We start from the raw sequence: 16,969 nt of genomic DNA, 5'->3' as shown, positions 1-16,969 counted from the left end.
AGAGATGAGAAAAGTTAGAAAAAGTATACCAATAAGTTGGGAAATTAATAGGAAGAAAAAAAAAAAAAGAATTAAAAATAAGAAAGAATGTTGAAAATAGATGATGATGTGGCTCAACGAGAGCGCAGCCACAATAAATACTATGCTTTAACTTTTAAATATATATAAATATAGATTAACATTCCTCTTCAAGTTCATTGAAAGCCTTCATGAATATGGAGGATCCATATTTGGAACTTGTTAAGATGTTAACGTCCACAATGCAAACAATACGACGATAACCTAACAAAAAAATAGAAACATATTTTTTAGAGTTTTAAACGTATGACGTCCACTCCTATTGAAAGATTTTTATCATTAAATCAAGATACTAATCGATTTTTGGTGTAAGCGGGGATTGAATCATAGATCTCTTATTCAACCATCAAAGACTTTACTGGTTAAGCAAACTGGAACCCACAAACAAAAAAATAGAAACATAAGTCTTCTCAACAACAACAACAAAAAAGAAGAAGAGGAAACATGAGGATGATTAATAATTCAACAGACATTATTAGGTGCAGTTATACACTATCAATATTTCGCAGGCTTTAACATCCATTCAAGTATCAAATTCAATTGAAAAACAATTACATGGCTATTCAGACAAAGTCATATATATATATATATATATGAATAAAGTTAATTAACCGTGTATATTAGAAGAGTCGTTTAATTAGTTCAACTAGCATCGCTTAGTGTTTTCAACGGATACATCTAGAAGTTAAATACCCTTTCCCATTATAATTATTGAACTATCAAAAAAGAATAAAACTGTTTATGTTGAGAAGCACTAAACTCCACTGCACTTGTGTTTAATGTCAATTTTGCTTAAATTTTATTGCTTAGTTGGAATTAGAGAAATTAGGGTTAGGTTAAGTGCTTCTTTAGGAATTTCTACTTTTCGTTGGATATACACACATGTGAGTGGAATTTCAATATGAAGGGAAAAAAAAAATAGGACTTGGGAAATTAGCATAGCATATTGAAACCCAAATTTATAAGTTTAAACTTTTGGATTATGTCCTTATATGTTATATTTAAGTATTGGTGTATACCTAATAATCTCCTACTCAAGTGTGAATCAATGCCTCTTTGTAAGTTTTTAGACCTTTTTATGGGTCACAAACAAATTAAACTTCTCTTTCTCTATGGATTTTTTCTTTCCCCTGCATGTCATCCATGGGCCTTTTGTACATCATTCCTGGAATCAACTGTCAAACTCACATGCCCATCAATGCGCAACCTGTATGTCCACATCCATAGGATTACACTGCTGTCATTCTTCATTTTGATATAGCACAATTGACAAGACTACAATGTTGATCTTTATTTCTCCAAGATCACTTGTGTGAGCTTATCTAATGCAATGTACGCTTATTGGGCTGCAACTATATGCACCTCATTCTTAATCCGACTGCAAAAAAGACACACTCCTACTCAAACTATGAAAGAGATTATGATAATCTAGGCAGGTTGCTACACACCACCATTAGCTTTAATATTACTTGTTGAGAAGATAACACGTTGGGGAGAGAGGTCATTTGAGGCCATAATATAACATTTGAACCATTATAATATATTTTGCTCTTAATTGACCCTCCCTAAAGGTGTTATCTATCCAACAATATTAATTTAGTTAGGATTTACAAGGTTAAAATTTCTTATGTGTAATCACTAAAAAGTTAAAAAGAAAAGCAAAATGGATTATTATAATGACACAAATTAAAGAATAGCAATTTTTAACGAATGTATAGTTGACAAAAACAGCAACAATAATTAAGTTTTAATCTCCAAAAAAAAAAAAAAAAAAATTGCTCCCTCAAAAAAACTCTCAAAATTTTTGGGTAGCTTATGATTTCACACCAACCTCTTAAGTAGGGGTGTTCACCAAACCGCATAAACCGCACCAAAACTGCCCGCAAAATAGCATAACTGCACCGCACCGCACCACATGGTGCAGTGCGGTTTGCAGTTTTATAATAAGAAAACCGCACAGCACCGCACCCTCTCTATATATTAATATATTTTATTTATTTTTAATATTAAATATATTATTAATAGTTTAATAACCCTTGTTTAAAAAAAAAAAAAAAAAAAGTTTGATAACCCTAGTAAGTGTTGACTAGAAAAGCCAACCCAAAATAATAATAAAAAAAATTAAAAAAAACTAGCTAAATAATTTAAAACTTGGACAAAAAAAGGGAAAAATTAGTTTTGGGATGGGTAGGAAATGCCCAAAATTTGAAAAATATACCATCTTCAAACCTCATCTTATATATAGCACCACACATGTGACCGCAAAAATGAGATGCGGTGTGGTTATAATTTTGGTTAAACTCTAAACTGCACCACACCGCACCGCACCACACATGTGACCGCAAAAATAAGGTGCAGTGCAGTTATGATTTTAGTTAAACCGCACCGCAAAGTACAGTGCTAAAAATGGCCCAAAACCGCACTGCGAACACCCCTACTCTTAAGGTTGGTTAAATCTTAAATATATTTTTTTCCATCATTATATTTCAATATATGAATAATTAATAAATAGACAAATTACTGAAATCAAGGAAATTAGTCTTTCTAATCCTTTTGCTAAGTTTATCCATATAAATATATATCTATATATATATATATATATATCCGAAAGTATAATGCAATGAGAAAATTATTACTTGTGGCGGCAGCCGGCAGTGGACCCAATTTCATGTCTCTGAATCTCTGATAATATATAGGATAAGACAAGCTGGGTTTGTGTTTTTATTTGGCCAACTAGTGTGAATTGAGTGATACTAATGATTAAGAATGCTCATGAAAATATGGTTGATTTCCTTGTCAAAGGAGACGTAATTATTGTATGATTCTTGAATGTAACATCAGAGATGATGAGAATTATAAAATCCTGACCTTTATGATACAATCCTGCCATTTATCCCACTTTTTATATTTTACTTTATACTTTACCAATCTATATATATATATATAAAACCGAAGCCTTTGCTGGCACCACAATTTTCCACGTCAGCACAATATTTAAAAAATATATATATATAACCGAAGCCTTTGCTAGCACCACAATTTTCCACGTCAACACATTATTTAAAAAATAAAAAATAAAAAATAAATAAAAATTATAACTCCTCAAAACCCTAGCAACCTTACCCCTCTCTCAAGTTAAGAAATATAAAGCCACGGTTTCTGCAAACTCTCTCTTTCTCCAGACGTAGGAAGCCCTAAAACATTCAAGATCTACAATGCACGGTATAGATTTTAGCTTATAAAGTTCAGCTTTTGTAAGGTTAGTTTTGTTTATATATTAATTAATACATAGTACTTTGTTCACCATTGAATACTCATATAATCAATTTCTAATTCAGTGTTCAAGAATTAAACCAAAATTCTAACTGCGCTATCATAAAATATTATTATTAGTATGAATTTTATGGAGTTGCGGTGTTCAAGAATTAAACCAAAATTCTTTTAAATTATCTATAATATTTTGTCCTCTGAAAATTTTATCTCTTTGATTTTAGTATATTGTGTTTCTTAAGCTATAGAAAGATTTTCTTTAGTTTCTGCAAACTCTCTCTCTCTCTCCAGATGTAGGAAGCCCTAAACGCACGGTATAGCAAGATCTACAACTCATGGTATAGATTTTAGCTTATAAAGTTCAGCTTTTGTAAGGTTAGTTTGTTTATATATTTAGTCCTTATGTTTAGGTTTAGGTTTAGGTTTTAAGAGATTTATATATTACTACTATGTGGCTGAATTTCCCGTGACATCAATTTTATGTTTTTTTTTTTTTTTAATTTGTTTTATGTAAGGTTAGTTTGTTTACATCAGTTCTTTATCTTAAAGATAAGACTTTTATTTCTACTGCAAGAACTATTTAGGTATGTATCCCTTGCAAGCACACATGAACTTAAATTGTCTTTTAATATATGCATGCTTTATTATTTTCTAATAGTTTTCCTGTGCATCGCACAGGTTAGCGACTAGTTTTGAATAAAAATAGATCTCCAAAATCTATTTCATAGTTTAAATTAAATATTACAATGTATGTAGTGTAATACTATTTAAAATTTCAAATTATGTGATACTTTCTACACGGTTAGATATGAAAAATAAAATTTTAACTGCGAAATGCATAAAAATATTTAAATTATAATATATATTGAAACTAGTAACCATATTAAATAGGTTTAAATTTGTTCTTATATTGAAACATTATAGTTTAACGTTATTTTTCATCTTTCCGAAGATGTAAATTTAGTTTTCAACCTGTTATTAGTATAAGATCTCAAAAAAAAAAAAAAAAAAAAAAACCCTGTTATTAGTATAAAGAAATTATAAATATAAGCTTCTATTATATAGTTTGCAAAAAAAATGATAAACTAAAAAATTCTTATCAAAAAATTTCTTAGTTAGCTTATTTTTCTTAATGAAATTTTCAACTCTCTCCTAAAAAGAAAAAGAAAAGAAAAGGAAAAAAAAAAAAAAAAAGTCTATATTATAAAGATTAATGGAACAGTCTCGTATCATAGAGAACTCAGAACAGTTCAAGCTAATTAATAAACCGTATTGAACTAAAATCCTAATTACAGTAGCTAAAATTAAAAGATGTATGGGATTGAAAGGAAAGAAGCATTCAAGTCAAAAAAGAAAGGAAAGAAGCATTTAAATGATTGCATTTTTTTTTTTTTTGAGGGTCCATAATTTATTTTAATTGTGTTTTAGATATTGTATGTCAATCACTTGCTACTTGCATAAACCTACTTTCAGCTAGCACATTTGACTTTTGTTGAAATTAATAGTACTATTATTGACGGGTTTGAAAATTGGGCAAAATAAGAATGTAGATGATTTTTTTTTCTTGATAGAGTAGATGAAGGTTTTATATGACTGAGACAGAGACATTTGCATTTTTATTATTGGTTTATGTATAACGAACGTACATATATACTAACTTAGGCCCTTTTGTTGTAGTGGTACTTTAGGTTAAGTAATGTATTTGGATTTTGTGAGTGAGTGTAATTAAGTGTGTGTATGTTTAACAGTTAGTTTGTTTCTAAAAAAAAATACGTATATACTAACTTCACATATCAAATACACTCAATCGTAGTTGTATTTATTTATTTTGGTTGAATAAGTTGTAGCTTTTTTTTTTTTAAGTTGTAGCTATATTGATTCTCCACAAAAAAAAAAAAAGTTGTATACCTTTATTAATTTTCTATGCAAAAAACACATCGTATATATATATATATATATAATTAAATAAAAAAGAAACAGTGTCCAACAAAAGATAAAAGCAAATTTTAATAACATGCATTTAAGTATATAAAAAAATAATTATCCCCTTAAGCTAATAAAAGTAATTAAATATTTTTCAATTCGCTCAATTAAGTAATAGATTACTAATTTGGCCTAATGGTAAGGGCTTGAGCTAACATGCCCCAAGGCATCAGTTCAAATAGCCCCACTAGTAGCATGTTGAAAAGCCACACTGGTTGCACCCCCTCTAACATTTTTTTCTTCACCAAAATTTCTTTTTTAAAGTAACAGCTTTTTATTCTTTTTTTTTTTTTTTTTTGATAGGAACATCTTTTTATTCTTAATTATATTAATTTCGACAATTAATTTGCATTTCCTCTCTTTCTAACAAAATATCTTTCTTTTAAAGAAAATCTAATAAAATGTAATATAAAGGAAGTTGATTCCTTATTATATCATCATCACACATAATAAGTAACATACATAGGTCATAAGATAATTTTGTACAAAATATTTCAAAATTCCGTTCATATCACGCTAGGGCATCAGCTAGCAGATATGAAAGCATGAATCTTAGTCATAGTGGTCTAAGGTCTGTTGTCCCAACTTCCAAGAAGGAAGAGAACATACTATTCTTGTATTAATTTCCATGTATTTATTGAAAATGAATGTATTTCTATGTATTAATTATCCATAAATGGTGCATTAATTACTCATATAAAGAATTTATAGGCTAAAATGGCCAAATACCACTATTTTTGAAAATATTTTACAATCTACCACTATTTTTGAAATTTTTTGAAGTAACTGGAGTTCATGCATGAACTCCAGTTTCATCAAAAAAATTCAAAATTTTTTCATGATACTCAAGTTCCATGAACTCAAGTACCATGGAAAACTTGATTTCCACAAAATCAAGCTTCAAAAAGGTGGTAAATTGCTAAATATTTCGCAAATAATGGTAGATCCATACATATTTTCTTAAACAGTGGAATATGGTCATTTTGGCTGAATTTATATGTTTGTTTTTAGGGTTATGTTAACGGATGCCCTTAGAGTAATTGTTAATAAACCATAATAAGAAAGTTTTAACACTACTTTCATGGAAAATATAAAAAACTGTCAATGACATTTATTATTTTATCACTCTCCCAATAAATTTTTTCTAAAAATAGCTCCTAAACCAATGCCCTAAAGGCATTGGTTAACATTTCTCTAATATATAATTTGAATAAGAAATCATTTATTTGGAATAATAAGACATTTAACCTTATGTTTAGTTGCTTCAAAAGGAAAAATTATAGAATACACTTGGAGTTTACTAAAATGTGTACACCCCACTCGCAAGTCTTATGATGAATTTAGACCCACAATTATGTGAAAGTGAGTACGTATTTATTGTTCTCTATTCTATAATTACACCTTTGACAACAATTAAAACAAAAACCGTCAAAAGTCAAGAAAATTTAATAGTACTTGTAATAAAAATATAAAATAATTTTATGTTTTTTTTTTTTGCTCAAAAAATAATTTTATGTTTAAATAAATTGAAATACTTGAACATTTTGTATTATGTAATTAAATAGAGTATAAATAGAGTAAATTGATTTATTTTCATATATTTATTATTTTTAAGGTTTTTCCAAGTGCCAATTTCTTAAGAAGGAATGAGACTTCCATGAAAAATGTTAAAGAATATGAGTACTGTTATAATCACAAATTATTTTATAATATTTTTACAAACTGTTGATGTGACTAATTTCTTATTGGTTTTTATCTAAGTCCACCATTAATATCATTTTTTTAAAAATCCAATAACCACTCACTACGTCAGCACTTTGTAAATTTTTTTTGTAAAAAAGTTTGTATCTCTAACATTACACAAAGAGTATTACAAGTTTTAATATATAAAGTTTACAAATTGATGTGACAATGAATATAATTGGTGGACTTCAACTACCTCATAAATAAATATTTGAATTTCCCTTCATGAAACTTCTATTCATTTAACCTTCCACCTCATCAAATATTTTGCATTTATGTCAATGTATTAATTAATTTTCATATATTAATGGAGTAATTTAATTTTTTTTCGTGTATTAATTATTCATAATTGGGCATTAATTATTTATATAAAAATAATTTATATGGTTTTTTTTTTATAAAATTTATATTGCAACAAAAATTATTTGGAATACTTATAATCAAGAATAAAAAAGAACTTCTCAAAAAAAAAGAATAAAATAGATAATTGTAATTAAACTTAAATTAGTGAAAATAATTAAATATTTGTAAATTTATTTAAACAATTGGCTCATAGCTATTCTTTCTTTCTAATAACATGTAATATAATTGAAGTTGTCTCCCCAAATATTATAACACATAAAAAGTATTATACATGAGATATGATATTATTTCTTACAAAATATTTTAAAACACATCGCACATCACACAGTACATCAACTAGTAGGTTAACTTGGCATGTCAAATGCACCAAATGAGTTTCTATCTTGACACATGCACATAACTGCTCCATGGAATTTTTTTTCTTTTAAATAAAAGAAAGAAAATAATCAAAATATTCTATTAAAAATATGTAAGAACAAGGCCAACCTTCTGTGCCATGTGGGCCCAACAAGTGCCCATAAAATGACCCCCTTGGAGGACTGGAAGCTGCAAATAGCTCTTGAATTTTCTATCATTCAATTCAATACCCTCCCTTGGAGAGTCTGCCAATTACCTCATAGTGTTGACATGGATTGCCAGGATGAAACTTTGGTTCAAAAAGTCTGCGAGTTGTATGAGCAAATCTCAAGCCTTGAGAGCCTCAAGCCTTCCAAAGATGTCAACACTATCTTCACAAAACTTGTGCTCACATGCATGCCACCAAATCCTATTGATGTAACCAAGCTGTGCAAAAAGGTGCAAGAAATGAGGTCAAAGCTCATTAGGCTTTGTGGTGAGGCTGAGGGACTTTTGGAGAGTCACTACTCTACCATTTTAGGCTCATATGAAAACCCACTTGACCATCTCAATATTTTTCCTTACTATTCTAATTACCTCAAGCTTAGCCTCCTTGAATTCAATATCCTTAGCCAACACTACACCCATGTCCCTAGCAAAATTGCTTTTGTGGGCTCAGGTCCCCTTCCTCTTACCTCAATTGTCTTGGCCTCCAATCACCTTACCAACACCACCTTTCATAACTATGATATTGACCCTTTAGCCAATTTACAGGCTATTGGCTTATTTTCATCTGATTCTGACAAATCCAAAAGAATGTTCTTCCATACCAATGATATAATGAATGAAACAAATGCTCTTAAAGATTATGAAGTTGTTTTCTTGGCAGCTCTAGTTGGCATGGACAAAGAGGACAAGGTTAAATTTGTTGATCATTTGGCTAAGCACATGACTCCAGGAGCTCTTTTGATGCTGAGAAGCGCACATGGGGCTCGTGCTTTTCTCTATCTAGTGCTTGATCCTAGTGATCTTCATGGATTCGAGGTTCTTTCAGTGTTTCATCCCGCCAATGAGGTTATTAGCTCGGTTGTCATTGCACGTAAATATGCAATGCCTGCAAACTCACTTGAGGAAGGTCTTGGCCCCATTATGCTGCCTATCAAGTAATCATATTGGATAAATGTTGTTGCACACAGGCTGTTAATCCACACAGCTTTGTCTGAAATCATGACTTCAAGTCATAACTTCTATTGATTCCGGAGGCGTGTGTGCAAAACAGTGTAGATTAGGGTTATGTGTAATAAACACCTCTCCTAGCATTATGACAAATTTTCTAATGTTTTGTTTTTAAAGGTAATCAATGAATTACTAGTTGGTACTGAAATGAGCTTAGGAGTTTGTAAGCCCCAATTGGATATTAATTGGATTTGGTTTCCCATGTTCTCAATTCTAATGCTGCCTACATGTGTACAGATTCCTGAAGTTAACTTTTAGAAATGTTCAGCTAGATATCAGTATGGGACAAGGTGAATAAGAAGCATGAATCAATTAAAATCTATGCATAACATTTATCCTATTATCATTGAAGTAACACATGAATTAATATAAGATAAATGGCGAAGCTATGTAATTCAGCCTATTTTTAGGAAACTTACCACATCTTATGATACTAACATATTAGTCTATAATCTTTTTTTTTTTTTTTTTTTTTTAAAAAAAACATATGAGTTTACATTTTACAAATAGTTATTTATTGGGACAGTTTGAGAAAAATCTAATTGCGACCTTAATATAACATATTGTGATACTACTAAATCAAATGTTGAGTCTATAAATTTAGGCCAAATCATGTTATATTAATGGTCTAGTTAACAGATGCTTTTAGGGAATTTGTTAATAAAAAAATTTTAAAAAGTTTTAATATCATATTTATAAAAAAAAAAATAATAATAATAATAATAAGCTTTCAAAATAGTTTTTTTTTTTTTTTTCTTATAAAAAGTTTCTAAAAATAGTTTCTAAACCAATGCTCTTAAATTATCCTTTTACTCTTTTCCCATTTGGAATTCACTCATACATGTATATTCGATAATCTTTCCCTCATTGAGGGCACGTTTGGTACACTATAATGATTATTACATGGGAATAGGAATAAGTATTAGAAGAAAGAAAAATTATTAGGTACTTCCAGAGTACCATAAATGCGTACTCTCCCCTCTCACATTAATAGTGGGTCCCACCATGAATTTAATTAGTGAAACCCACCATTCATGTGAGAGGAGAGAGTACGCATTTATGATACTTCGGGAGTACACAATAATTTTCCTACCAGAAATACATTAAGTTGGAATGTAATAAGTATTACCATTCATTAGTTTGGTAACCATTTAGGAATAGAATCCTGAAGATGCATCCGCAATTTAGTAGAGTATAAAAAGAAGGTGTAATTAAATCATTTTTAAGTCAAATTTCCTAAAATATACTTATTTTAGGGTGTTCAAAATAGAGCTAATAATTAACAAGAAAAATTTATTTTCTTTCCTTTTGAAGATGTGCAACTAATAATGGTTTTTTAGGAAACTTTTTTAAAAAGTTATTACATAAGGTGAAGGAATAGATATTCAGTACTTTTGATAAAGAATAATTATTCCTCATTTTGAAAAATAGCTATTCATAAGGAATAACTATTCATTGTAATAAAAATATAACCAAACAACCGAATAATTATGTCATAGGAATATCTATTACATTACAGCGTCTATTACAGTCTATCAAACATGCCTTGAAAGTTGTTGTAAGAACCATATGTCTACCCCACATGCTTATCTCCACAAAACCACCCCATATGTCCACCTCAATCAGTAGGAACTTCATGTTGCGTCACCATCGTTCTTCTTTGATCTAACACTATTGGCCAATATTACTTTGTTGGAATTTTACGAAATCATTTGTGGGCTTGTCTTATGGGATGCACACTTGTAAATAATGTTCCACATATATGCACCATATCCCTACTCCAACGCGAAAGAAATATTGATGACCTTGTTATCATGTTGCACATCATCATGGCATCATCACCTCTAATACCAACTTATTGAAAAGATAACACTTTGGGAAGATTCTGATTGACGCTTTAAGAGCAAATATTACTATAACAACTTAATCCAAAAGTTTATATGCAATATACATGTTAAAATTAAAATAATATAAATAAAACAGTACAAATAATTAAGTTTAGATTTTCAAAATTTATATATATATATATATATATATATTCCCCCATTTCCTTAACCATATTAGAGGATATATAAACTCATAATTACACTTGCTATTAAAAAATTATGAAGCCTCTTCTCCCGGATGAGTTATTGGAAATTTGGAAAACATGACAAATTGTTATTGACAACTTTTCTAACAACCAAAACACTTTAAATCAAGCCCTTCTAGACCAAAATAAGAACTCACAAAGGCTGTTTGGCCTTCCTTGACCTCAGCCTAGCCTTCCCCTATCCTCCTTAGTGTCAATGTTACCAAGATTTGGCAAACCTTGGAAAAAAACTCTTAAAAAATCACCCTTTTTAACCTATTTTTGTTCTTTCACATATTTCATTCCATCACGCAGACATTTTCAAGTAATCAAGCTTGTTCGTTTTATATTTGATGTCAATTTTCCTAAAATTCTATTACTTTGGTTGGAATTAGAGAAATCCTAAAGTTAGGGTTATTAGTACTTATTTAGGAATTTCTATGTTTCAGTTGTATTTTCTTTCAATTGATCATGAAATAGTGAAATTGAGGACCTGAATTGAAGATTTAAACAACCACCAGTTAATCAAAACACAATGGTTGGTTAACATATTATTAGAGATCTCATATATTAGGGTTAGGGTTTTATGCTTAAATTGATCATTTTGTATTATGACTTTCAATATATTAAATTTATTGCTCAAAATGTAATTAAGGATCCAAATTAAAAAATTGAAATCCCAATTTGGTCATATATTGACCAGAGTGAAGGGATCTAACAAAATGGGTTTTTGAGGTATTAAGTTCATTATGAAAATTAGGAATTTTCAATATGGTAAAGGTTTAAATAAACTGGATGAAATAATATGTAATTGGGACACTTAATTAGTGTTTGATAACAAAAATTGGAGAAAAATATTATGGATTTGGGAATAATCAAAGATTTAAAGTCATTAAGGTTAGATTTTTGAATTCTGGGGTGATGTGATTAAGGGTTATGATTAATTTAAATTTATGTTATGCTTAATCTAATGAACTTGACTAGTTAGAAATGGATAAAGTAAAATATTAAGAATTTTGTGATTACTATTATTTCTTGTGTTAGTTGATAGCGTAGACGTGAAATTATTTATATCCTCAATTAGAACTATTATATATTTTTTTGAATCAGACATGAATACCTAGCTAGCATCGTCAGTGTCAAATTTAACATTAATCAAAGTTATGCTTTTCGTAATATTCATGAAAAAATTGTTGTCATTCATCGAGCTTGTCAAATAAGCTTGTAGGATATGAAAAAAAAAAAATGCATGACACAGCTGAAATGATCGACATAAGATTAATAAATAAATTAAAAACACATTAAAAGGACCGACTCCCAACCAAAGTATAAAAAATTTGACCTTTGCCATTTGTATCTTCCAAATTGATAATTAGCAAAGATATATTGTATATCCGACGTACATATTATATCTTTCACATTATGTGGATAAATGGTTAACGGATTCCATAATTATGTAGAGCTCACCTGTTGTAAAAGAGATGATGCATACACCATGTGTATGAGATCATTATTAATTGGGAGGGGTTTAGTGATTTGCTCATGCACAAGGCTTCAACCTCTGTCAGTGTCTGCATATTGCATCTTCTTAAGGCCAAATTTAAGCTAGAGCACTCTGCTTTGAAATCCCAATCATCCTCTTGCCTTTGTCAAGGAGCCCATTGCGCAAGGAGAGCCCTTCAAACTTCTATTCGGCATAAATATCTTAAGAATCACATACTAGGCCCAAACAACTTACTGCACTCCAAATTCATGTGGGCCAAGAATTGGTTTCAAAGTTCTAATCCTTCACCATGCTTCAAAGATATCTCGGTTTCTAATAAATGAAAACCAATTCTCTACGAAGCTCAAAAATATCAATAAGTCTAGTGAGATAAAAAATAAAAAAATTAAACAATTATTAAGGTGACATATTATTATTAATATATAGTAAGATGATATCAATGATACGATAATGATACTATGTCAAATTATCAATCACAATTTGCAACCTCAATAAATTGTGCAACAAAATAAAATTTTGTATTTCCAGCATCGCTCACTTAGGCTTGGTTTGGATAGCAACGCAAACGCGTTGCTTTGCACGCCTACATTTTTTTCTATGGGTCTCATATACTGTTCACAGGACCCGCAAGTACAGAATTTAGCAAATATAACTTTAAAACTGGGTCCCACACACTATTCACATATTTAAAAATTATTTTGTTACAGTATTTTCAATTTTTAGCAACAAGCGGTATCCAAACAAACTCTTATTTGTTTTCTTTTTTTTGAAAACGTCCTTCTATGAAAATTGAGTTACACATATCTACTACTCATCCACGTATCATGCAAGCATTATGTGTTTACCCCTCATTTATGCTCACTTTTCTATCAGTTTGATTGCAAAATGCACTGCTATAGAAAGGTGAGTTGGAAAGATTTAAAACATGATTGAAGGCAAGTCACTTTTCTCAGCTATCTTGTTGTGCCTCTTAGATTTGGTAACAAGTGGTTCCACGCACACGATGCTTGTTTCACGACAAGTTATAAAGCAAGCCATATTACACAACTACAATTCCCATAGAATACGGGTAGCATAAAGTTGTGACATTGAAATTGCTAGAGAAAAGTTATGAGAGATAGAAACCTAGCTAGTGTTTGAATGATGGTCTAATGCGTGGGCCTAAGTGCACAGACTTGCTTTTGTATACTAACCTAACAACAAAGTTGGATGAAACTGTTCTCAACATACCTCAAAATAAGTTACTCTAACCTCTAAGATAAATCTTGTTAGAGATATATTAGCCCATTAGCATAGGCCCAAGCCTAATTCTAATAAGCTAATATAAGCCTAATTCTAATAAGCTAATATATCTCTAACATACAATGAACATAATGTCGGGTTTATATACTAGTCTTCTAGAGAATATATGACTAATCCTAAACTAACCATTGCCTAATCTAAGATTAATATGCTTGTCCTAAAAGTACATGAGTCTACCAAAGCTTGAGTTTGGAATGTCTATAGCTTAATGTGGCACCTATGCTGCTCGATTCACATGGCAAGATCTTGTGTCGCTGACATGCAAGTGAACGTCTTGGTTGGTATGATAGAATTACTATGGCAGATAGGATCTTGTGTCAATACCTTGCATAGAATTACACCACTTAAAAACAAGCTATATGTGGGTAGGACTGACGTGGTAACGCCTTGTGAATTTTTATTTTTACTTTTTATTTTTGAGATGCTTGAAAGTTTAATCAGGGCCGGCTCTAGTATGAAAGCAAGTGAAGCGGTCGCCTAAGGCCCCAAGTAGAAAAAGGCCCCCAAATTTTGGCCAATACAATAATTTTTTATATTATAAACTTATTTATTAAGCCCAAAAATATTAGCCAATAAATAAAATAACATTTTTATCAAATAAAAAACAAGAAAAAAGAGAGAAAAATGCTACGTCCACAACATTTTTCACAACAAATCCTAAGTAGAAGGTTGTTACTGGTTATTATTGGCAGGAAAAAAGTAATTTCAGTGGTGAGTTTAAATTATAACTAGTAATAACTTAATATTTAGGATTTGTTGTGAAAATATTGTGAATATAACACTTTTTACAAAAAAAGAAAAAGAAAAAGAAAAAAAGCAATATACAAAGAATTTCACAACAGTTGAGCTGGCAAATTTTTACTAGTTTTCATCTGGGTCTACCACTAACGTCACATTTTTACTTACCATTATCAATCTGCCACATCAACAACTGTGCAAAGTTTTGTCAATTTTTTTGTGTCTATAGATTTTCTAAAGAAAAAAAGATTTTACATGGTTAATTAATAATTTTGCATCTAAAACAAGATTATAGAATTTAAGTAATATTAATTTTTTTATAAAAAAAAAATCATATTTAAATATATGAAAAGTCTCAAGTCAATTTTCGCTCAAGGCCCCTAAATGCATCAAGCTGCCCTTGAGTTGAATCCCTTAGGTTTGTGAAACCAACCATAGTGACGCTGTGAAACCCCTTGTGTGAGTGACTCCATAGTCTATAATATGCTTGCAAAGGCTTGTGGACACATGTAGACAGACTTGGATTAATTAAAAGTCGTAGACCCACAATGTTGTTCAGCCATATGAAACATTGAATAATGTTTCCCCGTGTACCTTGTTTGGTGACCACGCCTATGTGATTTGGCACTGGAAAGTACCCCACCACTACCATATTGTCCACCATATTCTTTAGCCAAGTTTGAGAGGGGGTGTAAAAAATATATTAACACCCAAGGTGTTAGAGATATATTAGTTCATTAGCATAAGTCCAAGTCTAATTCTATTAACTCATTAGCTTCATGAAACCTTGAGATTTGATAAGGTTGAAAAGTTCCATCAAGCTTCCATCTTGAGTTTGAGAGGGGATGTTAGGGATATATTAGCCCATTAACATAAGCCCAAGCCTAATTCTACTTTTTGTGCAAGCTAAGTCTCCGACTTTTACTAGAAGTCTATTAGTCTAGGATTTAGTATACTATATATACACATGTTATGATTCATTATAACACAAAATTTATACTATACTCTAATATATTATTGATGTAACCCTTTAGGATTTCCTCCATGGATTTTAGCCATTAGGCTGAACCACGTAACCCTCGTGTGTTATTGTATTCTATACTTTATGTTTTCGCTTCCGCATCCATACTAGCATATTCAACATAGAGTATCAATGCTAATATTTAACTAATCTAATTTATTAACACAAGTTAAAAATTAAAACATATTGCTTTTAAGGTTTTTGTATTTTCTATAGGGTAGTAAAAGGATAAAAAAATTTATAAACTTTTCTTTTTTTAAGGAAAAAAAAAAAAAAAAAAAAAAAAAAAAACCTCAAAATTTTGTTCCATATATTTTCTTTTGTAATTCTATAGTTACAACAATAAATGAAGGAGAACAAGCAATGCCATTAAGTTACAAGACTTTTATATCTAAAAAAAGAATTTCAAAGACTTTTGACTTGTCTCATATCTTTAATCACCTTGGGAGGACAATTGGAAAAAATGGCAAGTGAATTTTGACTTGGTACTAACCCACATTGGTACCCATATCTAGAGAGTATAATATTATTCAAATTCACTGTGGTATTATTGCTATTATAAAAGCATTCAATATGCTAAAATTTGGTCAAATTTTGTAATAAAAATCACTTTTTTTTAGTTTAGTCATCCATTTTTATAATACATTCCACACTTCATTTTATAATAATTTTTATTTTAAAAAAAAAAAATCTATAATACATATCACATATCATTTGCCACCAAAACATATGATTGAATTAAAGTAGTCATGAGATCACATTTGTTGCCTTGTAAGAACCTCATTGTTGATTTTGGTCTTAATGCGCCTCATGACTAGATTAATCATTACGATTAAACTTTGTGACTTTAATCACTTAACCATAATTTTAACACTTAAGTGATTAAAATCATATTTCTTAATACACGAAATCTCACTATAACGACTTGACACCTAATTATGCCCCACGCCTAGCAACAATAGCAAAGCCCAACGCCACCAAGACTCCACGGCTGAAATGATTGTGTATAGAACTCTCTTTTTCTGCTTCTGAATAGTTGGATATGAATGCTCTTAAGACTAGTATTTGACCAAAATGAGAAAATAATGGGATCAAAAAAATTAAAATTAAAATCAAATAACAAAAAATGCCATAAATGTTTTCAATAGTCACAACAAACTTTAAATTATAATGACAATTTTTTTTATATAATTTGATAATTACAATAAGGAGGGATATTTGAACCCTGAATATTTTGAAAATATTAGAAAATGTCAACTAGTTAAGCAAACTCTTGACTATAATAACGGACTTGGGCACATGTTGTAACTGTTTTTCCATCCAA

The 16,969-nt window shown here is 30.0% G+C and overlaps 1 protein-coding gene across 1 annotated transcript; it reads left to right on the top strand.

Moving 5' to 3' along the window:
* The first annotated feature begins 8,052 nt into the window (after nt 1-8,052).
* LOC115980241 (nicotianamine synthase-like) lies at nt 8,053-8,940 on the top strand. Its single transcript, XM_031102518.1, has one exon. The coding sequence runs from the start codon at nt 8,065-8,067 to the stop codon at nt 8,938-8,940; it is 876 nt and encodes a 291-aa protein (XP_030958378.1). The 5' UTR covers nt 8,053-8,064.
* Nucleotides 8,941-16,969: the final 8,029 nt, after the last annotated feature.

Source organism: Quercus lobata, chromosome 3, assembly GCF_001633185.2.
Source record: "Quercus lobata isolate SW786 chromosome 3, ValleyOak3.0 Primary Assembly, whole genome shotgun sequence".
Lineage (NCBI taxonomy): Eukaryota > Viridiplantae > Streptophyta > Magnoliopsida > Fagales > Fagaceae > Quercus > Quercus lobata.
This window is presented reverse-complemented; position numbering and strand designations above follow the sequence as displayed.

Coding starts and splice junctions, on each gene's coding strand:
- LOC115980241 (XM_031102518.1), top strand. CDS start 8,065: ATGGATTGCCAGGATGAAACTTTGGTTCAAAAAGTCTGCGAGTTGTAT.